General features: G+C 36.6%; 1 protein-coding gene and 1 long non-coding RNA gene across 7 annotated transcripts in view; one reads left to right on the forward strand and one right to left on the reverse strand.

Annotated features, from left to right (window-relative positions):
- The window catches only part of LOC129397438 (uncharacterized), a 198,163-nt gene that overhangs the window by 76,564 nt on the left and 96,244 nt on the right, over positions 1-25,355 (reverse strand). The gene's annotated exons all lie outside the window — the stretch shown is intronic.
- KBTBD12 (kelch repeat and BTB domain containing 12) overlaps positions 1-25,355 on the forward strand; it is a 77,674-nt gene that overhangs the window by 16,992 nt on the left and 35,327 nt on the right. For both annotated transcript variants that reach the window (XM_055110395.2, XM_057301888.1), the window contains exon 4: positions 1,779-1,929. In XM_055110395.2, the coding sequence (XP_054966370.1) occupies positions 1,779-1,929 (151 nt within the window). The remainder of the gene's footprint in view (positions 1-1,778; positions 1,930-25,355) is intronic.

The raw sequence follows: 25,355 nt of genomic DNA on the forward strand, positions 1-25,355 counted from the left end.
GCTGGATCCTCATCCAGTTCTGTGTGTCTAATAGCTCTGTGACCTGAGGCAAGTAACTCATAGGCCTTTTCCATATTTAAAATTCTTACTCTAAGTGAGACACCAGAATACCGATCTGTGATGGCACAATCATCTCTATGCAAGCATATTGTGATTGTAACACTTGATGTTTTTATTGGGCATCAGCAGGCAGAGAACCCAGAATGCTGTTTCTATTGAAGCCCAGTGAAGTGATGGCAAACCAAAATGAAAAGTCAGGGGTGTGTGGCCATGGTGGCCTTCTCCCTCCCCTCCGGATGTCCTCTCCTGGTGCCTTGGAGCACTCTTCTTAGGATCACTTCAGCTGCCTCATGCCCTCGCCAGCCGGACTTTCTAATAAAAATTAATCTCACTAGCTCATTGGTCATCCTCATGGCATAAAGTAAATTTATTTTTGCCTGTATTATTTTTTGTTTCTCCAAGTTTTCTTCATGATAAAACTGATGCTATTTGCATTCATTCCAGAAGCTTGGATTTTGCCATTTATATATAGTATATCATACCTGTTTTAAAAACTTAAACCTCACATGTAACACATTTAATTTTTTCTGCTATATGTCAAAACGTAGTACAGATTTCATCACAGCTAGCAGGAGAAAGCTGACAGATTATTTGTAATTAAACTTTTTTAAAACTATCCATTTACATAGTTAATTTTGCATGCATAAGCCCCAAAAACAACTTAGAGGCTTTTCTTTGCATTTTTTCACTAAAATAGAGATTAAATACTTAAATTAGAAGGAAAATTAAAACCATAAAGTCAACGTTTGTTAATTTATAAAGTTTCTGAACAGATAACATGAACGTTTACCTCATAGAGGAAAGGCTTTGCTACCCGATTGAGTACCTTGTATAACAATTGCAAGATCACACAGGGTTGTGCATGTGCCATGGTGAGCATAACTCTTGGTATATTTAAAGTGGTTAACTAAAATTAATTGCATAAACTTTCATAAGTATGCCAGTTATTTCTTTGTTGAACACTTGCATCCCAAAAAAATGGCACTCATGAATCCTTAGCTTGAAGTCATATTAAGTTCCACATACATGTATACAAAAAATATTATTTCACCTAACATTTATGAATAGGAAAAGCCACATCTGTGTAAGAAAAATTTGTTTAATTTGTACCTTCTCTAGTCATTAAAAATATATCAAATAAGTATGTTAAAATAACTGCAAATAATTTATATTAGTCAATAAATCTTGAAAATTGAATTCACACAATTCCTATATAGGCCATAATTATGGTGTAAAAATAATTATGAAGACACTACAATGTTTTGGCAACTTTGTTTCATGTGGATTAGAAAAATATAAAGAAAATGCCTTCTAAATTATTAAAATTAGTTTCTCACAAATATTAAAATCAACAGCTATAAAGTTTGGTAAAATAGAATTACACTTTAAATACTATTCAAGAGAGCTTGGTTTTGTTTTTAAGGCTTTGCAGTTGCTTCTTTAAAAAAAAAAAAGCTGTAATGAATGTCTCACTGCTAAGATCACAAATTGTTTGCTATAACCATGCACCTTGGCCCATTATTTCAGAATATAAATTCCTCTGATATTGACAGTATACTTATAACCCCCGTCATGGGGTTTGGTGTGTTTGTGAGTATGAGTCACTGCAGTTAACCTCTATTTATCTCCTTGGCTGTCTGCTTTGATTAATTGCATTCATGTACTCACAAAGATTGCTAAATGATATGTTATTATATTGGCTGTCATATTTCATACAGATGGATCTTCCTGATGAAGAACCTGATCGATTAAGCAACAAACTGTTGCAGTATGACCCCAGCCAAGATCAATGGAGTGTGCGGGCACCCATGAAGTACTCTAAGTACCGATTCAGTACAGCTGTAGTCAACAGTGAGATTTATGTTTTGGGTAAGAAGAAGCAGATTGCTAACAGTATAACTACTTTTATTTTCCTCAGCAGTTTGCCTCAGCAAAAATGAAACGTTCTCCTTTGCATTTGTATTCCAGTTCAAATTTATATACAACTAGCTGAACTTTGTCTTTTATTTCTTGTTTTCTAGAGCACAGTCAAATAAGATTAAAGGAAGTCCATTGACATATTGAGAGCAAAATTATTTTTATGGCATTTACAAGTGCCTTGGAATGTAAAAACAATAATGATACATCCTTATATATACTACCAAGTAATATACTTTGAAATAGGAATAGGCCTTTGGTCACTTTTAGTCAATGAAATGTGGGCTTTGCACCAACTGTGATGGATCTGTGCCATTAGAAGAGAAAGCCACTATAGGTAAGACTGTGCCACAGATTGTGCCAATCCTCATTTTGCCTAACCCACCAAATTTCTAGAGAGGTGTTATCAAACAATTTTCATTTGAATGCACTTTTTTCTTATGTGTGTCTTGTACTTCTTATATATATGGTCTTGTACTAACCATAACTAACAAGAATTGGTAAAAGACTTCAGTTCCACTAAGATGGGTAAAAACAATTCCACAACATCCCCTATGTATCCCCTATCCTTCTCCATTCCTTGATTTTTCCTGTTTTGTTAAGTCCTTAGCTCTTTTAAGTACATTCCATCTGCCTAACATTATTCTCTATCACCTTCCCTTACCTCCCTAAGTATGGGAAAGAAACAATGAGGCAGGGAGGTTGACTGGACTGATGAAATGATACCTATGCCAATTCTTTATTTCATCCAATCTGCATTGATGGCTAACGGGAAAAACATGGGGAAGATGATGGATAGCAAAGAAATGGCAAGGAAGAAATATGAAATAGGGAATGGAAGCAAACTAAGCATTTAAATAGAAACTATTATCATGATGATTTTTTTTTTTACTAAAGGGAGGCCATTATCTCTTAGCTGTTTGCACAGCATGAAGCAAAATAATTAATGCACTCAAGCATTAGTAGTTATTTTATGATTTTAATAACAAGAACATTACACAACATAATTTATGACTACCTCAGTTATGAGATTCACTTATAATTAAGTTTTTTCTCTTGATATATATTTCTTACTTTGTTATAACCATATACTATGTCACAGGCCCAGAAGAGACAATCCCTAACCTATGATAGATCACCTAGGATAGGTGTATCACTCAAGGGGATGAAGGGCCTATCTACTAAACATATTAAAGTTGGGGGCAGCCAAAAGTGGGATAAAAGTGATGTATCAATTGGACCAGAATGAGATTTCCCCCTAAAGTGGAGCCACAACGAGGCTAGATGTGGAATTTAAATGATAATATATTGTTTGATAAACTACATGGGAAAGGCACTCGTGGGAGCTTACACTTCATGGCATGGACACTGTCCATTGAATGAATGAAAGGAGGTAGATTTAAAAGAACTTGTAAGATTTGAGTGGATGAAATCTAGAAAAGAGCATGCTCCAGGAAAAGGTGCAATGGGAGGGGGCAAAAAAGAACAAAGAAGGAGAGTGGAATAAGCAGTGGTTTGGAGGTGAGAATGAAAGTGGTGAGAGTAGAGGATAAAAGAAGGTAAATGGGTCCACCAGGGACAGGGAGTTCTGAGAGAAAGAGCTGAGTAGTAAACTGAGAAGCAGATTATAGAGGCCTTTGGATGAAGAATTAAGGAAATACTAGTGAACAGTAAGAAACCACACAGAAGCAACACCATTAAAGAATGTTTTAGAAAAACTTGTGAGATAAGCATATAAAGAACACAGCAAAGAGAAGAAGAAACTGGAAGTGGAGAGACTAATTAGGAAGGTTTTTACAGTAGCTTACACTCTAGTTTTTGAATATTCAGAACTGGAGAACAGATTCATGATCACCCCAGTGAGCTTTACCACCCTGTAAGATTCAGCCCAAAAGGGTCAACTTCCTCAGCATTTGCTACTTAATTCCCAAATATATTTATAAACTTTGAAATAGAATGTAGTTCAGTTGTTTAGGTATTTTTGTAGTAGTCTTAGTTCATATTTAATTGTTCACTGTATATATAATTGGAATTCGGGCAACTATCATATAGAACCCTAAAACCTTATTACTTTCAGTCATTCACATTATCTCAGCAAAAGCCCTGTCTGCTTTTAGGAATCTATATGTACCCCCACTGTGTTTTGGGTCACTGTCAATTAGTATAACAATAAGCCCTCTTTCTAATCCCTATAATGGATTTAATTTCTTACTATGTCCTAGATAGTCTACAGGGTATCTCCCAAAAAGCAGCCACTGAAACCTCCTTCACCAGGAAGGCAGCATGGTAAAGTAGGGAAGACACTAGCTTTGGAGTTGAGTATATTTGGATTGAAATCCTGACGTACTACCTATATATTCTTGGTCTGGTAAATCTTTTTATGTTGCTATTGCTAATATTGAAATGGGATTGCCTACCTCTTTGAGATATTAAGATAATATAAGTATAATTCCTACAATATAAGTGTTCAGATATTGTAAATTCTGTTTATTGAGCCCCTTTGTTACAGAGACTTTGCTAAATTCTTTGCTTAAAGTTTCACTTAATAGTCATAAAAGCAGATAAATTATTAACTGTCTTCTATATAGTTGGCTAGATATCGAGACTCATCCTCTGACTGAGAAAAACCTAAAAACATTGTAAAGCATAGCTTTAGAAACCTTTTAAGATCTGACATGCCGGTAAGAATTTAGCAGGCCAAAAGCCAAATGAAAGCAGATTTCCAACTATGAAGAACGGAAAAAGTCAACATTCTATACTTAAAAATAAAATAAAACAAAACCAGGCAAATTTGTCAAAAACTACCATTTTAGATCTCTAGAAATCAATCATAAATAACAAATTGAGAATAGTTTCTTTATTTAAAAACAATACTGAGCTTGAAGTAAGACTTCAGGCAGTCTGTAGCATTCTCTCCTGAGGTGCTGTTCCTCACCCCAGCTCATTCAACATGGTAATACTGCTAGAGTGGGGCTGGCTACAAGGCTACAAAAACTAGCAGCTTTTTTTTTGCCAAAGGGGGCTGACATGTTTGTGAGTAGAGGGTGGAAAACCCACACTCACAGTGGAAAATAGGAAAAGCCTACAGTTCTCCTAGGCTGAGATCTTAGTCCTGGTTGGTACAACAGCCCACAAAGGAACTGGCCAGAAATTTAACAGGAAGATCCTGGAAATCAGAAAGTCACAGAGAGACTTGAGAAACTCATTCCCTGGAGGCCAAGAAAGCTGCATAAACATGCAGCGCCATAGACAGCCCAAGCTCTCCACACATTCCTAGATGACTGGTAGGTTGAGCACATGTAGAGAGCAGATCCAAGAGGACCAGGCAGAAGGTAAATGTCATAGCAGACTTGGAAACTATTTGAACTTTTAAGGTACTCCCATGCAGATCCACCAGGAGACAGTGGAAGACTTACTGGTGTTTGACTACAACCACCAGTCATTGACAGAGACTAAGCTATGCAGAAATAAGGGTAACTCATAGGCTAAAATATAAAAATGATAATTTCTGAAAACAGAGGGGAAACTGCAGCAAACAGTAGAAGAGGCATGTTCCGTTTAGGTAAATTAGTTAAAAACAACAACAAAAAGGCAGTCAAAAAATGGAAAAGAAAGAAACCCTCAAGGAAAAAAATAAAATCAGGATAAAAAGTTGCTACAATATATTATCCATAATGTCCAGTACCAACAAAAAATCACAACACAAGCAAAGGAAAAGAAACAGAAAAGCATAACCCATTTGGGGGTGGGGGTGGTGCAGAAGTATTCAATAGAAGTTGTCTCTGAGTGAGCCTGGATGTTGGATTTAGGAGGCAAAGGCAAAGTCTTCAAAGTGACTATCAAATATATGTTCAAAGAATTAATGAACACCAATTTTAAAGAATTAAAGGAAAATATGACAATGACTCCACTTTGATATTGATAAAGAATAGAAATTATCTAAAAGAACCAGTGGAAATGTTAAACTTGTGAAGTAAAATAAACCAAATAAAAATGCCCTGAAGGGGCTCAGGAGCACTTTTGATATGTTAGAAGAAAGAATCAATGAACTTGAAATCTATAGAGATTATATAATCTGAAGAAGAGAGAAAAAATTGGAGAAAAATTAGCAGGGCTCAGAGTCAGATGGAATATCAAACCTATGAACAGATGTTTAATGGGAATCCCAAAAGGAAATGAGAGAGACAAGTAATAGTCAAAATTTTCTGAAATTTGATGGGGAAACATTAATCTACAGAGCAAAGAAGTTTATCAGACCTCATGCAGGATACATTCCCAGAGATCCTCACCTAAATACATAACAGAAGAACTACTAAAGACAGAAAATTCTTAAAAGCAGCAAGGTAAAACGCCGTATCATGTAGAAGGAAACGAGTATACTTAACAGATGAGACTTACCAGAAACAATAGAGGCAACTAGGCAGTGGAATATTATATTCAAAGTGTTACGAGAAAAAAAAACTGATCAATCAAGAATTCTGTATCCAGGAAAACTGTGCTTCAAAACTTAAGGTGAAATAGACATCCCAGATGACTAAAGATGGAGATAATATGTGGCTAGCAGACTTACAAGAAATACTAAAAGAACACTAAAATCCTTCAGACAGAAAGGAGGTGATGCTATACAGTAACCTGTGTCCACAGGAAGAAACGAATAGCACAATAAATGGTAAATATATAAGGAAATATAAAGGGCTGCATAGGACGTGTTTTTCTTTTTTCTTCTCTTAATTTATTTAAAAGATATAAAAGAATACAGATGCTCCTCAACTTACAGTGGCATTATGTTCCAATAAAAACCCATCATAGGTTGAAAATATAGAAAGTAAAAAATGTATTTTATACCCTGATAAGCCCATCATGAAGTTGAAATGTCCTAAGTTGAAATGCCCAAACCATCATTAAGTTGGGGACCATCTGTAAAGCAGCAATTGTGATACTATATAGTTGGGTTTTTCACATATGCAGATGTAATATATATGACAATATCAGAGAGTAGAGGAGGAGAAAATGGGGTTATTTTGGAACAAAGTTGCTGTTTGTAATGAAATCAACTCAGTATTAACCTAAAATAGAGGATGATAAAGTAAAATACATGTTAGAATTTTAGAGCAACCACGGAGATTTTAAAAAATAGTTTAAAAGTCAACTAAAGAAGCCAGGCACAGTGGCATGCACCTGTAATCCCAGCTACTTGGAAGGCTGAGGTGGGAGGATCACTTGAGCCCAAGAGTTCAAGACCAGCCTGGGCAATATAGTGAGCCGCCTGCTCAAAGAAAGTTACAAAAGAAAATGATGCACTTAAAAATGTGTTAAATACAAGAGAGGGCAGCAAAGGAGGAACAGAAAAAAAGTTACAAGACATAGAAAATAAATAGCAAAATGGCAGATGTATAGCCAGTCATTATCAAAAATTACATCAAAAGGGAATGGACCAAACACCCTAATCAAAAGGCAAAGATTTTCATACTGAATAAGAAATTAAAATCAAATATATGCTCTCTATAAGAGACACATTTTGTATTCAAATAGACAAATATTTACTATCATTTTATAATAAAGACATAAAATGCAAAAAGTAATATTAAGAGAGGTGCAGTGACTATATCATCAGACAAAATAGAGTAGAACTTTTACTACAGACAAACAGGAAAATTTCATGATAATAAAATTGCCAATAATATCAGGAAAATATATCAATTATAAACGTGTCATACCCAAAAAGAGAGAACTAAAATACATGAAGCAAAACCTGAGATGAGGCTGGGCATGGTGGCTCATGCCTGTAATCTCAGCACTTTGGGAGGCCAAGGTAGGCGGATCACTTGAGGTCAGAAGTTCAACACCAGAGTGGCCAACGTGGTGAAACCCTGTCTCTACTAAAAATACAAAAATTAGCCGGGTATGGTGGCATATGCCTATAGTCCCAGCCACTTGGGAGGCTGAGGCAGGAGAATCTCTTGAACCCGGGAGACAGAAGTTGCAGTGAGCTGAGATCATGCCACTGCATTCTAGCCTGGGTGACAGAGCAAGGCTCCACTCAGGAGTACAGAAAGAAAAAAAAATGACATGAGAAATAGTCAAACAATCATCAATGGAGATTTATACTACTATCAAGAATTGATAGGATTAGACTGAGTATCAGCAAGGTTTTAGAAGATTTGAACAGCGCTATCAACCAACTTTACTTACCTTTACTGGTTTGTGCTGACGGCTGCATAGTTTTGTAAATATACTAAAAATCACTAAATTGTACACACAATGGGTGTATAATGTGGTATCTAAGTTGTCTCAATAAGTAAATGTGCAGGACACCCAAACATTTATCAAGCCTGGAAAATTGTAAGCTTTAGTTTCCCAGGCTTGCAGCTTACCAAAATTACTCAAGGTGGGAAATCTAATTAGAGTTACTATGTACATAAAGCTGGTACTTCAAAGAGCTATAGCCTCTGTGTAACCATATACTAGAAGTAAACCTGCCTTACATCTCTCATCTCAGAGGACTTCAAAGAAACATCTTGGCATTGAGAAAGTTACTGATGAAAGGCTCATACATCCCTGAGAAGTAATAATCATAAATAAGCTCTTGAGTGGAATTGCAACCCAAATTCGCATACCCAAGTGGGAAAAAAGAAAAGAAAAAGCTTGAATCATGAATTTATTTTAAAATGCCTCAGACTGGTAGTGTGGTCAGGTACCTGGAAAAAGCAAATTCACATTCTCTCAAGAAATGCATCTTTATCCTAGACCTCAAAAATCCCCCACAAATAATTTTCCAAGGAAAATAAGCATTCCACAGTTAATGAAACAAGACACCTTGAGCAAGAACTGGTGGAAATAATGGCCAGAAAAACAACAACAACAACAAAACAGTGGAGACCTCACATACTGGAAGTGTCAGACAAATAGTGTGCTTACTCTGTTTAAAGAAATAAAAGAATAAAATTTACAATATCATCAGGAAATAGAAAATGATAGAGAATGATCAAAAATGTTTGGGTAAGAAGTGACTTTATAACTGCAAGGGATGTAAAAATATATAACAATATTAAAACCTCATAGGTATATTTGAGAGCAGATCACACAAAGATAAAGAGAAAATTAGTGAATAGGAGAAAGTTCTGAAAATTAGTGAATAGAAGAGAGTTCTGAAGAATTTGCCCAGAGTGCATCACAAAGATTTTTTTTAAGTAGAAGAAAAGTTAAGATAGATGGGTAATAGAGTGAGGGGATTAATAATGTTTAACAGAGTTCTACAAGGAGAGGAAAGAGAACAGAACAGAAGCAATATCTGAAGAAAAATGGGTGAGGATTTTCTAAAACCAGTGAAAGGCACTAATGCACACAAACAAGCAAAAATAGTGAATGCCAAGCACAACAAACAAACAAGAAATGTATACTTAGATTTGTAGTGATCATGAAACTGAAAAACACCAATGAAAAGAGAATATCTTAAAAGCAGATTAAGAAAACAGACTGATTACTTTTAAGAAGTGACAGATTGACATCTGACTTATCAACAGAATAATGGAATCCAAAAGACAGTTAAATTGCATGTTTAATGTGCTAGGAGAAAATAAATGCTAAAGTAGAATTCTATACCTAATGAGATGGTCTTTCAAGAATACGGATGAAATAAAGACATTTTCAGATGAGGTAAAACTGAAAGCAGACCACCAGCAGACCACCATAAAGGAATTTTAAAGTATGTCTTTAAGCAAAAAATGTGATCCCAGATTGAAGATCTAAAATGCAAGATGAAATGAAGAGCAAAGAATGTGGTAAACATATGGGTAAATGGAAACATTTCACAGTTCAATATTTAAGATAGACTATTTTAATATCAGTTACAAATATTAAATTGACATAAAATAATAATTAATATTTTTAAACAGTGATAAAATAGTAGTAAAAGAAATGAAATCAAAATTATAATAACAAGTTGGGACAAGGGTGAGTAGAGTGAAAGTGTCCTAAGATCCCCTGATTATCCAGGAGGAGGACCAAGGAAAGGATTAAATTTGCAACATTTGATGCAGACATTAAGTATGCATGCGAAATTTCTAGGCTTACCACTAAGACAATACAGAGTATACAAATTTTAAACTAACAAATGGGAAAAATAGAGTTAAAGATCAGTGCAAAAGAATGCAATAAGTAAGAAAGAAGAAATAGAATAAACAAGACAACTGATAACATGAAATAAAAAGCTAGATATTAGATGAAATGTACCAACAATTATATTAAATGGAAATGCACTAAATGCTTCAGTTAAAAGGCAAAGATTATCCATCTGTTGGAAAGAAAACCAACCGTATTCTGTTTAAAATATGACTTGATTGAAAAATACATTTTAGGTAAATTCTAACTAAAAGAAAGCTGGTATAGCTGTTTATTAATATTAGCAAAAATATACTTTAAAGCAAAATCGATTAATAGAGTTTCTGGCTCTAGGTAAAATGGAGTAAGCACACTTCACGTTCTCTCCCACTGAATACAACTATAAAACATGGACAGAATGCAAGTATTTGAAGACTCTGTAAACAGAAGTAGGTACATCAAGAAAGAACACCAGAATTTTAAGTACCACTACCATAGGACTTACTATGTTTTCTCCTCTGATAGCCCCTAGCCTGAAGTCAACGCAACTAGAAACCCGGAAGTGGCCACTGTGCACAGAGAGAGCTCCAAGAAAATCTGTCTGGCTCCGGCATGAGTTACTGAAAAGGGAGGTTGTAATTATCAGAATGTAGATATCCCCTCACTTTTTTCTCTCTTTTCTCTGTACTCTTACATCTCAATACCTAGACAATCCCATGGCAATGATGACCAGCAAGAGCCAAAACTCAAAGGGAGAAGAAACTTCCTCTCCATTTAGTCAAGCTGCAGTTCCAAGAGGGTGTGGTCAACCCACGTTGCTTTCGTCTTTTCCTTTCTCTCTTGTCTTGTCACTTGAGCCCAACAAGCTTCCAAATGCAGAAATATATGGCAGAGAGGGGTAACTAGAACCTCAAGTTTCTAGCCAGAGAACCGAAAAAGGGAACATTTGGGAACTGAAAGTACCAGGGAGATCTCAGGGAGGGTTTTTCAATGTATTTAGGTGTAATCTATGAGACATATATTTACAAAGCATGAAAGAGGGAGGGTAAATGGAACTATAAGGCGAAGATTCCAACATTCCAGTTATAGTGTTAAAATACTGATACTAAGTAGACTATGAAATAAGTACATATTTTGTAATCCCAAAAGAAATGCTATTCAAAGAGATATAGTAAAAATCACAATAAATGCATTGAGATGGAAGACTGAAAAATGTTTAAATAATTTAAAAGAGATCAGACAAAGTGAAAAAAATACCACAGAGAGACCAAACAAAGCAAGCAATAAATCAGTAGATCTAAATCTAGCCACAAAAATAATTACCTTAAATGCAGATGTTCTAATGACATCAATTAGAAGACAGAAATTGTCAGAATGGATTACAAATAGAATGACCTAAAAATATTCTGTGTACATGAAACCCACTTCAACTATGATGATATAGGTAGTTTAAGAGTAAAAGGCTGGAAAATGTATACCATGCAAACACTGATCAAAAGAAAGCTGGGGTGGCTTTGTGAAGATCAAATAAAGTAGACTTCAGCAGAAAGAAAATTACCAGAGGCATAGAAGGACATTACATAATGATAAAATAATTGATTCACTAAGAAGACATAACAATACTAAATGTGTATGTACCTAACAACAGAACCAAATTACATGCAGTGAAATCTGACAAAACTGAAAGGAGAAATAGACAACTCCACAATTATAATTGAAGATTTAACACTCCTCTCTCAATAATAAATAGAACCAGTAGATAGAAAAACAACAAGTACCTGTATATAGAAAGAGCTCAATAACGCCATTAACCAACTAGATCTAACTGACATTTATTGCCCACTCCACCCAGAAAGAGCACATGGAATGTTCACCAAGATAGACCATATCCTGAGTCATAAAACAAACCTTAACAAAATTTAAGGAAGTAAAATCATACAAAGTATATTCTCTGACCACAGTGGAACATAAGGATAACTGAATAGTCTTCAAATACTTGAAAACTGAGCAACTCATTTCTAAATAATCCATGGGTTAAAGACGAAATCTCAAGAGAAATTAGAAAATATGTTATGCTGAATGAAAATGGAAACACAACATATCAAAGTTCGAAGAGTACTGCTAAAGCAGTGTTTAGAAGGAATTTATGACATTAAGTGCTTGTATTAGAAAAGAAGAAAGTTCTCACGTCTATAGTCTAAGCCCCTGATTTTAAAAACTAGAAAAAGAACAACATAAATCAAGTAGAAGAAAGTAAATAAAGATAGGAGCAGAAAACAGGGAAATTAGAGGCTGAAAAAATAAGGAAAATCAATGAAACCAATCTGTTTCTTTGAAAAAGCCAATACAGTTGGTAAACACTAGCAAGACTAACCAATAAAAAGAGGAATACAGTACAGATTACCAATATTAGAAACGAAAAGGGATATTACTACAGTCTCTGAAAATATTAAAAGGATAATAGGGCAGTGCTACAAACAACTCTACAGAAATACATTTGACAACTTAGATGAAATGGACCAATTCTTTGAAAACCACAAACTACTAAAAGCCACCTAAGATAAAAGATATAACCCCAAAATGATTAAATACATTGAATTCTTAGTTTAAAACATTTCAAAAAATAAATATCTAGTTCCAAATGGTTTCACTCGTGAATTTAACCAAGCATTTAAAAATAACAGCAATTCTGCAACCTCTTTTAGAACAAAGAGGGAAAACTTCCCATCTCATTTTATAGGTCAGCATTACCTAATACCAAACCAGACAAGACAGTACAGAAAAAGAAAACTACAGATCAATATCACTCATAAACACAAACATGCAAATCCTTAACAAAATATTAGCAAGTTCAACCCAGCAATATATGTAGAAAACACACCATGCCAAACGCGTTTTTTCCTGAGAATGCAAGATTAGTTCAATATTCAGAAATCAATCAATATGATCTACCATATTATAGTCTGCAGAAGAAAAGCCACATAATCACATCAATTGATGCCTAAAAATCATTTGAAAGAGTATGACATTTGTTCATAATGAAAAATTCTCAGCAAACCAAGAAGATACGAGAATTTCCTCAACCTCTAAATCTGATAAAAGACACCTATGAAAAATCTATGGGTAACATCATTCTAATTTTTTATTATTTTTATTTTTTGAGATGGAGTCTCACTCTGTTGCCTAGGCTGGAGTGCAGTGGTGCGATCTCAGCTCACTGCAACCTCCATCTCCCAGACGGAATCTTTCTGGTTCAAGCAATTCTCCTCCCCAGCCTCCCAAGTAGCTGGGGTTACAGGCACCTGCCATCACGCCCAGCTCATTTTTGTATTATTAGTAGAGACGGGGTTTCACCATGTTGGCCAGGCTGGTCTTGAACTCCTGATCTGAAGTGATCCACCCGCCTCAGCCTCCCAAAGTACTGGAATTACAGGCATGAGCCATCATGCCCGGCCAATATCATTCTTAATGGCAAATTTATATGCTTTCCCCCTAAGTTCATGAAAAAGGCAAGAATACACTTATCACTATTATTCAACATCATAGTGGAAGTCTTAATACAATAAAGAAAGATAAAGTTGTGCAGAAGGGAAGAAATGAACCTGTCCCTATTTCCAAATGACATGATCATCTATGTAGAAAATCTCAAAGGGCCTATCTTTTACATTTCTAGAACTAATAAAGGGGTTTAGTGTAGTCAGCAAATACAAAAGGTCAATCATTTACTTTTAAAAAATGTATGTATTTAAGGCATACAACATATTTTGATATACATAGTCAAAAGATTACTATAATCAAGCTAATTAACATATCTGTCTCCTCACATACCTTTTAAGTGTATGTGCGGTGGGAGTACCTGATATCTACTCTTAGCAAATTTTCAGAATACGATACAGTATTAACTGTAGTCATCATGCTGTACTATGGATCTTTAGACTTATTCATTCTACATATATTCCAGATATAGCTGAGTTCATGCAATATTTTTCTGTGTCTGGCTTATTTCACTTAGTGTAATGTCTAGTTTATCCATGTTGTTACAAATTGCATGCTCTCATTTTTTAAGGCTGAATAATATTCCATTTCTTTATTCAGTCATCCATTAATGAACATTTAGATTGTTTCTATATCTTGACTATTGTGAATGCTGCAATAAAGATGAGCATTCTTGTGTTAGTTATATATATATAACTATATATATAACTACATATAACTATATATACAACTATATATAACTATAGTCCATCTTGTGTTGCTGTAACAGAATACCAGAGACTGGGTAATGTATGAGGAAAAGAGGTTTATTTAGTTCACGGTTCTGCAGACTGGGAAGTTCAAGGACATGACCTTGGCTTCTGGCAAGGGCTTTCTTGCTGCACCATAACATGGCAAAGAAGGTCAAAGAGGAAGCTGACCTGTGTGAAGAGACAGATCCCAGGGGCATGCTGGCTTTATAACAACAGACTCTTGCATGAACTAATTTATTCTCATGAGAACTAATCCAGTCTGCCCAGAGAGAGAACTCACCACTTTGAAAACAGCACCAAGCCATTTATGAAGGATATGTCTCCATGACCCAAACACCTCCCACTTGACCCCACCTTCCAACACTGCCACTTTGGGGATGAAATTTCAGCATGACTTTTGGTGGAGACAAGCCACATCCAAACTATAGCAGTCTCTTTGAGGTACTGATTTCATTTCCTTTGTGTGTATACACAGAAGAGGGATTGTTAGGTCACATGGTAGTTCTATTTCTGTTTTTTGAAGAAACTCCATACTTTTTTCCATAATGGCCATACCAATTTCCATTCCCATCAACAGTGTACAAGAGTTCCCTTTTCTCTATATTGTCAACACTTTTTGATAATAGCCATCTTAACAGGTATGAGATGATGTCTCACTGTGGTTTGGATTTGCATTTCCCTATTGATTAGTGATGTTGAGTGCTTTTTTCATATACCTATTGGGCATTTGTATATCTTTTTTGATATACAAATAGATTTTGAAAAAAAATCTATTCAGGTCCCTTGCCCATTTTTTAATTAGGTTATTTGGGTTTTTTTTGCTATTGAGTTGTGTGAGTTCCTAATATATTTTGGATATTAACCCTTTTCAGATACATGATTTGCAAATATTTTCTTTCAATATGCAGGTTGTCTTTTCATTTTTTTTTCTTTTCTATACAGAAGCTTTTTGGTTTGATGTAGTCTGACTTGTTTATTTTTTGGTTTTGTTGCCTAAGGTTTTGGTGTCATATTCAAAAAATTGCCAAGGCCAATGTCAAGCAACTTTTCCCTATGTTTTCTTCTAGGAGTTTTACCATTTCAGGTCTTATGTTTAAGTCTTTAATCCATTTTGAGTTGCTTTTTGTGTATAGTGTAAGATAAGGTCCAATTTCATTTTTTGCATGTGGATATTCATTTTTCCTGACATCATTTATTGAAGAGACTGTCCTTTCACCATTGTATATTCTTGGCACCTTGTCAAAAATTAGTTGACTGTATATCCTTGGGTTTATTTCTGGGCTCTCTATTCCATTTTATTGGTTTATGTGTCTGTTTTTATTGCCAGTACCATACTGTTTTGATCACTATAGCTTTGTAATAGAACTTGAAATCCGGAAGTTGGTGACTCTAACTTTGTTCTTTTTTCTCAAGATTACTTCAGCAATTTGGAGTCTTTCATGGTTCCACACAGATTTTAGAATAGTTTTTTTCTATTTCTGTGAAAATTTTCATTGACATTTTGATGGGGATTGTGTTCAATCTATATATCACTTTGGGTAATATGCACATTTTAACAATATTAATTCTTTAAATCTACAAATATGGGATATGCTTCCATTGATTTGCATCTTATTTTTTTTCATCAGTGTTTTATAAAGTGTTCAGTGCAGAGATTATCCACTTTCTTGGTTAAATTTATTTCTAAGTATTTTATCCTTTTGGGTACTGTTGTAAATGAGATTTCTCTATTTCCTTGTCAGATAAGTGGTTGTTGGTATAAAGAATGCAACTGATTTTTGTGTGTTGATTTTGTATCCTGTAACTTCACTGAATTTATTAGTTCTAACAATTTTTTTGTGGAATCTTTAGGCTTGTCTGTATGTAGGATCATGTCATCTGCAAACAGATAATTTTACTTCTTCCTTTCCAGTGTGGGTGGCTTTTACTTCTTTTTCTTGTCTATTTGCTCTTGCTAGTAATTCCAGTACTATGTTGTATAGAAGTGGCAAGGCATCCTTGCATTGTAATAAATCTTAAAGAATAAGCTTTGAGGTTCCCCCCCACTGATTATGACATTAGCTGCGGGATTCTCCTAAATGGCCTTTACTGTACTGGGGAAATGTTCTTCTCTACATTTTATTCTATTTTATTTTATTTTTTGTTATTTATTTTATTTTATTTTTTGAGAGAGGGTCTTGCTCTGTTGCTCAGGCTAGAGTCCGTGGCACAATCATGGCTCACTGTAGCCTCAACCTCCCAGGCTCAGGTGCTCTTCCCACCTCAGCCTCCTAAGTAGCTGGGACCACAGACTCATGCCAACCCACCCAGCTAATTTTGGTATTTGTTTTTGCTGTTGTTGTTGTTTGTAGAGATGGGGTTTCTCCATGTTGCCTAGGCTGGTCTAACACTGGTTGTTTTCTGTGTGTTTTTTTTAAAAATAGTAGCTATCTTTTTTTTTTTTTTTTTTTTTTTGAGACGGAGTCTCGCTCTGTCGCCCAGGCTGGAGTGCAGTGGCATGATCTCGGCTCACTGCAAGCTCCGCCTCCCAGGTTCACGCCATTCTCCTACCTCAGCCTCCCGAGTAGGTGAGACTACAGGCGCCCACCACAATGCCCGGCTAATTTTTTGTATTTTTAGTAGAGACAGGGTTTCACCCTGTTAGCCAGGATGGTCTCGATCTCCTGACCTCATGATCCACCCGCCTCAGCCTCCCAAAGTGCTGGGATTACAGGCGTGAGCCACCGCGCCCAGCCAAATAGTAACTATCTTAATGGTGATGTCTCTGTGGTTTTGATTTGCATTTCCATAATGGCTAGTGATGATGAGCATCTTTTCATATGCTTGTTGGTTATTTGTATTTATTTTGAGAAAGGTCTGTTTAAGTCCCTTCCCCAGTTTTCATTTGGGTTATGTTTTTGTTGAGTCTGAACTGGTCTTCTTATTTTCACTTTTTTTTTTTTTTTTGAGACAGAGTCTTGCTCTGTCACCCAGGCTAGAGTGCAGTGGTGCAACCTTGGCTTACTGCAACCTCCGCTTCCCAGGTGCAAGCGACTTTTCTGCCTTAGCTTCCCGAGTAGCTAAGACTACAGGCATGTGCCACCATGCCTGGATAATTTTTGTATTTTCGGTAGAGATGGGGTTTCACCATGTTGGCCAGGCTGGTCTTGAACTCCTGGCCTCAAATGATCTGCCTGTCTTGGCCTCTCAAAGTGCTGGGATTACAGGCGTGAGCCACCGCGCCTGGCCCGTTTATATTATTTTGTATTAGTTGTCCCAGAGATTTCAATATGAAATCTTGACTTATTACAGTCTACCTTAAGTTAATACTTTTACCTCTTCTCAAACAATATAAGAACCTGACAACAGTTTAATTTCATTCCTTCCACCCATTGTACTTTTGCTGTTATATAGTTTATATACCCTTATATTGTGGTTGTGGTTCTTTAAACAACCTGTTATGTTTATTCACAAAATTGCCATTTTCAGCATTCTTCACTCCTTCCTAAAGTTACAGGCTTCCAACCTTTCAATAAAGTGTCTTTACCTTTAAGTTTTTTTCTTTAATACTTATGGTAGTGCAAGTCTCCTGGTAATTAATTCTCTTGGCTTTTGATTGTCCGTAAATGTCTTCATTTGTCTTCATTTTCAAGGTATATGTTTTGCTGGTTATAGAATTATATATCGGCAGTATATGTCAACACTTTAATATGTCAGTCTATTTCATCTGGCTTTCATAGTTTTTATTTAAAAAGCAAATGTCAGTCTCATAGTGGTTCCTTTGAAGGTAATGTGTCCTTTTTTCTCTGACTTCATGTGAGATTTTTCTTTTCACTGTTGTTTTCAGCAATTTGACTATGATCTGCCTAAGTGTGGGTTCTTTGTTTTTATTCTACTTGGGGTTCACTGTGCTTTTGGAATGTATGGATTGATGTTTTCATCAGTTTTGGGGAAATTCTCAGCTTTTGTCTTTTTAAACATTGCTTCTATTTTGTTCTCCCTTCTTTCCTTGTGAGATGCTCATTTTCTGTACACTAGACCTTTATGTGCCATGTGTCTCTTGGGGTCTTACTGGAATTCTTCCATACTTTTTTCTTCCCATACTTCAGTTTGAATATTTTTTATTGAACTATCTTCAAGTTCACCTATCCTGTCTTCCGTTGTATTCAGACTGCTGTTAACCCAGCCATTTTCTTCTTCTTTTCAGATACTATATTTTTCATTTCTAGAATGTCCACCTTATTCTCTTTCATAGATTCCACTTATTTTGTGAATTTCTCTACTTTTCTCATCCATTTTTGTCTATCTGTTTTTTTCTGTTTTCTTTATCTTATTATTAATCAGTTATTTCAATATTTGGATAGTTCACAAGTCTGCTTCTGTTATGTTTTTTTCTTTGATCAGCCATATTTCCCTGCCTATGCCCATGTCTGGTGATTTTTTTCTTGTATACTGAGCTATGGAAAAGAACCAGAGGCTCCTGATGATCTCCTCCCTGAGAGGATTCTGCCTTTCCTTGGTAAGTTAGAGCAAGGGACTGATTCCCTCAGTCCAATCAGGGCCTGGGATGGGCCAGGGTAAGTTGCAGCCTTAATAAGTCTCAGTCTTCTGTGCTTCAGCCCTGTTCCTTAGGCATGGGCCAGTCTTCCCCGCCACTCCTGACTTTGGATGGTAAGCTGGAAGGATCTGTCTCCTCTATCCTGGAAGACTGTGGGGATTCTAAACAACTTCAGAGTTGTTTAGCTTAGCTTTTTAGCCTCCCTGAACAACTTCAAAACCTGACAGATCTCTTGAGATGGAGACCACATGTGTGTTTGTGGCAAGCCCCTCACTTAAGCCAGATTTGGTCACCTATATACCATGCAGCTGTGAGAGATTTCTCTCTGACCATTAAAAGTATTTGGCCCAGAATCCAGATTGCCCCATTAATCAGTGCTTTTGAGGAGAAAGTTGGCCACATGTTTGAGGTTCCTCTGTGCAGATCCTCTAGCTACCAATCTGTCACAACAGCCCCACACAACTGCCAAAAACCCCCCTGGTCTCTCTTTCCTTCAGCAGGGTTCCTCTGTCTGTGCCAAATCCAGCTCTTAGCGTTGGTCCAGAATCAGCAAATCCCTCAAGGGCAGAAAACAGCCTAGAAGAGGCTCTTCCCTCTCTGGAATGTTAGCTCATCTAGTCCTTACTGTTTCTGCACCTCTCCGATGCCTTTCAACATATGACTTTTCCATATATCCATGATCGTAATGATCACTGCATTATGATCACTGGCCTTCCATGACATCTTATAAAGAAGTGGAAGAATGGTTATCATACCTGTTATGTTTTAGACACATTTCTTTTTGTATATTTGTTTTATAATTTTACAAAGAGAAAAAGGGAAAGAATGGAACCTCAAAGAGGTTAAGTACCTTATTCAAACTGATGGTTACTAAGTAGCATAGCAGTAATCGAAGCCAGTTATCTGACAACAAAACTTTTACTGTGCGTTCCTTCCTGACCTCAAGATCATAGACTTTTGTCCTGCTGTTCCACTGAGGCCACTTCAGTGCCATCCTAAGCAGTTAGCAGAGGCCTTGGGGAGTCCCTAGTTCTGTCTTTACCTTGAGGAAGCTGAGGGTGGAGCCAGTAGCCCTGCTGAGTTATATATTGGTTGATGCTGGCCCCGTACTCTCTGGTACTCTTGCCTTCAGGATTTGGACTTCAGAATTACAGTGTTTCCTTATCTCTTGCCAAAGATCATAAACTAGACCCTCCCCCATGGGGTGGCTTAGGGAAACTGGTTCACATTATGTAAGCATATCATTCTGTGATGTTTTTCCATAACTGGAAGAGTGGGATAAAGCACAGACAAACCCTAGTCAAGATCAGCATCTCGTCTGTAAATGCTCATTTTGCAAAGGGGCCTTTCAAAGTACAGATGGCCCTCATGGTGGCAGTGAGAATCCCTGGTGTACCGGGAAAGCCTCCAGCTCTGGGCTAGGCTCCTGGGCCCATCTACAAAGTATCTTCTTCCTCCCAGCAAGCAGGTGGACATTCAGTCACGTTTGTTAGATCCATTTACCTAAGATTATCTTATGAAATAGTTTGTACCCAAATTAGGATTTAATAGCAAAATCATCACAAAACAAGCAAAGACAGTGAAAGGGGAGGAAAGAGGGAACTAACTTATCAGCTGTAAAACTGACTAGAAATTTTCCTGCATTCAACCACTCTAGCTTAATACCTGTCTGGCATATAATAAGTGCTCAATAAATATTTCTGACAGAACACTAATGGGGTAAATTTTCCCTTCCTTGCCCGCAACCATAATTATATGAATATAATGGACACAGTTGCTGCATAGGTTAACCTCAAGAAAGCTGGCAGGGAAGACACACCAAACAGAAAGAATTCCATGCGATGATTGCTACTTACAGAGGCCTATACAAATCTAGGGGTTTGGAAAAGATGTCACAGAGAGATTGACTCTGAGCTTACTTCAAGAAGTTGGGGTTTGCCCAACAGAGCAGCACAAGGAGAGAATTCTTGGTCGTTAACATACCAGTTGCATGTCATGTTACCTGACGGTAGTTTTGAGTGTCAGGAACACCAGCTGCACAATGAAACAGTAGCAGGAGATGAACCTGGAGAGCTAGACAAGAGCCAGCCCACAGAGAACTTCAAATGCCATGCTTTGGAATTCATAATTTATCTCTAAATGAGGGAGAGCCATTGAAGGATTTCAACAGTAAAGTAATAAAAGATTAGTGCTTATTGAAAGGACCAGACACCTCAATTCTACCTGCACACACCTTCAAGAGACTAAAAGGGATTGTCCTAGTTGGAATTATTAAGTGTGGGGACTATGATTGTCCTAGAATTCACTCACTGCCCCAGGTATTTGCCCTAAATATAGCTCTTGAGTGGACAGATGGTCAAGAACTCTGTCTCTGGTATCCTGAATTAACAGGCTCTGTAAGACCCTGTCACAAAATCCAAGTTGCGAAACAGAATGGATGAAATTTTGAAGGTGAAGTAGCTAGGTCTTGAAATTCCTGCTTTCTAGAGAGTAAGGGAGATGAGGCTGCTGCTCTTCTCTATTCCTACATTTAGTCCCTGTTTTGCGGCTGTGTAAGCCAGGTGGCGAGCCAGAGAAGGGGAAGGAGTTGGAAACTGAAGGGGAAGGAGCTGGAAATCAAATTAGCTAATTTTGACCTCTGACTTAATAGCATTTTATAAATAGTTTTACAGGGTAATCACTAAATTATGACTGGGATGAAGGGTACATTCTTGTCTGCATTTTCTTTGTTCCCTCTCAGAGTATGAGAATTTAAGAGTTGGCTTTATAGTTTGACCCACTGGGTTTGAATAAGAATGTAATGTGACTTTTATTACTTTTTCAGTTTTTGAATTTTGTTCTTGAGTAATTTAACTTGACATAGTAATATTTGCAATATACATAAAAAATAAAATTACAAAACATAGCTTTGAGCTACAAAAGATGTAAAGGGAGGAAGAAAACACACATGCAGGGGAAAGAAGATATAGCATAGAAATTCAGAATTATCTCAGGGAGGGAAGTGGAAAGAAGGAGATAGAAGGGCCCTAGGCTAACGGAGAGGAACAAACATCCAGAGATTAATGGACGAAAATAGTTCTTAGGAACTAGATGAGTGAAAACAAGCAAAGTTTGGCCTCTCAGAATTGATGGGAGAAATAATTCAGTGGAAAGTAAGCCTTTTTAAATAATAGGTAAAATTCAATTAAGTAACATTGATGTCAAATAGACTAATAATGTCCATTGAAGAGATACTGAATTTTTTTTATCATACTGTGATTTGACTCAACTAATACTTTGTTGCAGCAAAGAATACATCAAATATTACGCTGGGTGCTAAGGACCCAGCAATGAAAGATGCGCTCTATGCCCAGAAGGAACTCAGGAACTAGGGCAAGACAGATCAACTATGCATATAGTTAAGTGCACATAGTGAAGGATCAGCTAACTCACTCCACAGGGAGGAATTAGTCAAATAAAGAAAAATGAGGCCGGGCACGGTGACTCAATCCTGTAATCCCAGCACTTTGGAAGGCTGAGGCAGGTGGATCACCTGAGGTCAGGAGTTCGAGACCAGCCTGGCCAGCATGGTGAAATCCTGTCTCTACTAAAAATACAAAAAGCCAGGCGTGGTGGCAGGTGCCTATAGTCCCAGCTACTCAGGAGGCTGAGGCAGGAGAATCACTTGAACATGGGAGGCGGAGGTTGCAGTGAGCCAAGATCGCACCATGCACTCTAACCTGGGCAACGAGCAAAACTCCATCTCAGAAAGAAAAGAAAAATGAGAAAGTTGTTTGTACTTTACACCAGGAACAATATATATCAAAGCATGGTAGAGAAAGAGTAGGTTGAGTTACTTTAACGTTTTAATGTCTTCATTCTCTAGTATTCATGAATGAATCTTAGTCTATTTTTTGATTAAATGTCAATTATTGTTAAGAGATAAGACCACACTCAGTATATGAAACCACGAAAGCTGAATTTATTGATTACTTAGTGTAGGAATGGTTATTTGGTCAGAGATATTCTCATTGAACAAAGCAAACTGATGATTTTATATAGGATTGTGGGCAGGAGTTGAGTTTGGTTTAATGTTGGTTACAAAGATGAGAGTGGATTGCTGTTCCTCAGAAGTGTGGATTATGTTTGTTCATTGCTGAGGCAGGAAGGGGTCAGGTCAGCCTTAGAAGAGGACTCAGTGGAGTGAGTCAGCCTCTGATTGGCTGCCTTCCACAGTGTGAGGCTGTCTCTGACTGGTTGATTCCAGAGTCATGGTCACTGAAGCAAGTTGTCATTGATTGATTAATCAGGATGAAAACCACTTCTGATGTTGCCTTGTCATGGCTCGGGAACAATTAGTCTTTTCTCAGGAGCATGGGACTTTTCTGTATCCCACCCCTCCCTTTCTCATCTTCAAGCAGCAAGACAGACCATCAGGGATTGTCCCAATATTCACTACCATTGTTAATTTTGTCTTTAAATTATTCGTTGAAACATTTCTTAGGACAGTGGCTCTGTAGATTTAAGACTCTGGATAAACACATCAGACTGTGCAACAAAGTATAACAAAGGTATTGCAAGAAGGGATTAGAGGGCAGTATAAAGGCATGATCTAGATTTTCCAAGGTCTGACATACTCTTAAGTAGATAAGCTACCTTGACAGTTTGAGTTCTCAGTAGTATAAACACTGTCCTCCTGGCTTTGTTGGAAAATGAAAGATTCTATATAGTTACATTTTCCCAAGAATTCATGCCAGTACCTTTAAGTGGCTAAATCTGATTACATTTTTAACAAGGAAAAAAGTATCCCAAGTTATCACACTCTTCTTTGCCTTGTGAAAGAGTTCTTTGAAGGAAAATAATATTTTTTTGAAGAAGTACTAAATTCTAGGTGATTTCATATATTGTCTCAATTCTCACAATATCCTACAAAAGTAAATTCTTTATTTTTATTACACAAATATTGTGACTAAATCCAGGGTTCAAACACGGATCTGTCCAATTTTAAAGTTAAAATAACTTTTTAAAATATCTCAGTCATTAAGAGCATCAAAAATTGTGCTTCTCTATATGTGAGTGATGTCCATTGGCCATTGAGTAATGTAGTACTACTGTATTTGCTCCCTAAACTAGAAGGCCACAAATTACAGGGTTTCATGGGTTTTTTTCCTCTCCTTCCCACTGCTGTTGGTTACCATTTCTTTTCTTGTTGCTCTCTCCCTGTTATGTTACCAGATTGTACATACAAGATTATGCATCAATCATACATATAAATAGATTTTACATACAAGACTATATATGCAGGCAATTGTACATATGTTTAGATTACACATACAGTTAGGCCATTAGACCTTGTGTTATTAACAATGTCTCCAGTTTTTTCAGAATAAAATTCAAGGTCTTTTATCACAGCACCAATACTCAGACACTTGTTTTACATTGCTCAGGGTTTTCACTTGTGCTCTGGGCACTAGCAATCGTCTGACTTCCTGTTAAATGAGGAGTTACTGTAACAGGCAGCATCTAACCACCACAGGGAAAGATTTAGGCAAGCAGGATAATCGGAATCATTTGGTTAATGGCCCTTGCCTTTACCTTATTACATTTTTTATAAATTTTCTGAGTAAATCTCATGTGTACAAAGGTTTCCCAGGTGTATTCTTTAACAGAAATAAGCCATAGAAAGGAAAGGTCCTTCTGCAGACCAATCTTATCTCTGCAACTTAATAGCACCATGTGATTTTGAGCAAGTTGCTGAATTTTGCTAAATCTGTTTTCTTTATTCATAAAATAAGGATGATAATAATACATTATTAACTCATGCAGTTGTTGCAAAGCTTAAGAGAGTATTATGCCAAATGCTGAACACTGTGCTTGGCATATGAGAAGTGCTCAATAGATGAGAGTTATAACAATCATTATTGCTTATAGTAAGTGGCAAGGAGTCCACTGTGCTTTAGTGTCCTAATAATGTTCAGCCCGTCATCTTATTGTTAATGCCCTGCCAGGCCCAAATGAGGAGGCATACTGAGATGAGGTCATTCTGTCCTCATGCGTTGGGAGTCAAAGGACTGAGTCTTTCTACTTTCTTCATTTCCTCCTATTGTAAACATGCGCTAATGACATACTTACTGCACATTCACACAGCCTGCTTTTCTGTATGGAGCCAGGTACACATTTTCATGTAAGGAACTCTTTGAAAATATTGTCCAGAATGTACTCTTCTAATAGGAATTAAAGATGAAAACATTGTATTACCGGACATTGTGGCTAGCCCTGACCCTGGAGGTTTGCTTTGAGTTGTAAAGATTTTAGAATATGGACTTCAGTTAAAACCTATGCTGAATTTTTCTCGTGTAAAAGTTTGTCTTTAAAAAGTGTGTTGTCACAAATACCATGAATAATTTGAATTTAGATGAAAACAGCTTCTGGAATTATGGCAAACTAGCCAAGGGGCATATTAGTCATATACTGGATAGTTTTTCCTGGAAATCTATAAATTGCCTTCTTAGCAT

The sequence above is a fragment of the Pan paniscus genome, chromosome 2 (assembly GCF_029289425.2).
Source record: "Pan paniscus chromosome 2, NHGRI_mPanPan1-v2.0_pri, whole genome shotgun sequence".
Taxonomy (NCBI): domain Eukaryota; kingdom Metazoa; phylum Chordata; class Mammalia; order Primates; family Hominidae; genus Pan; species Pan paniscus.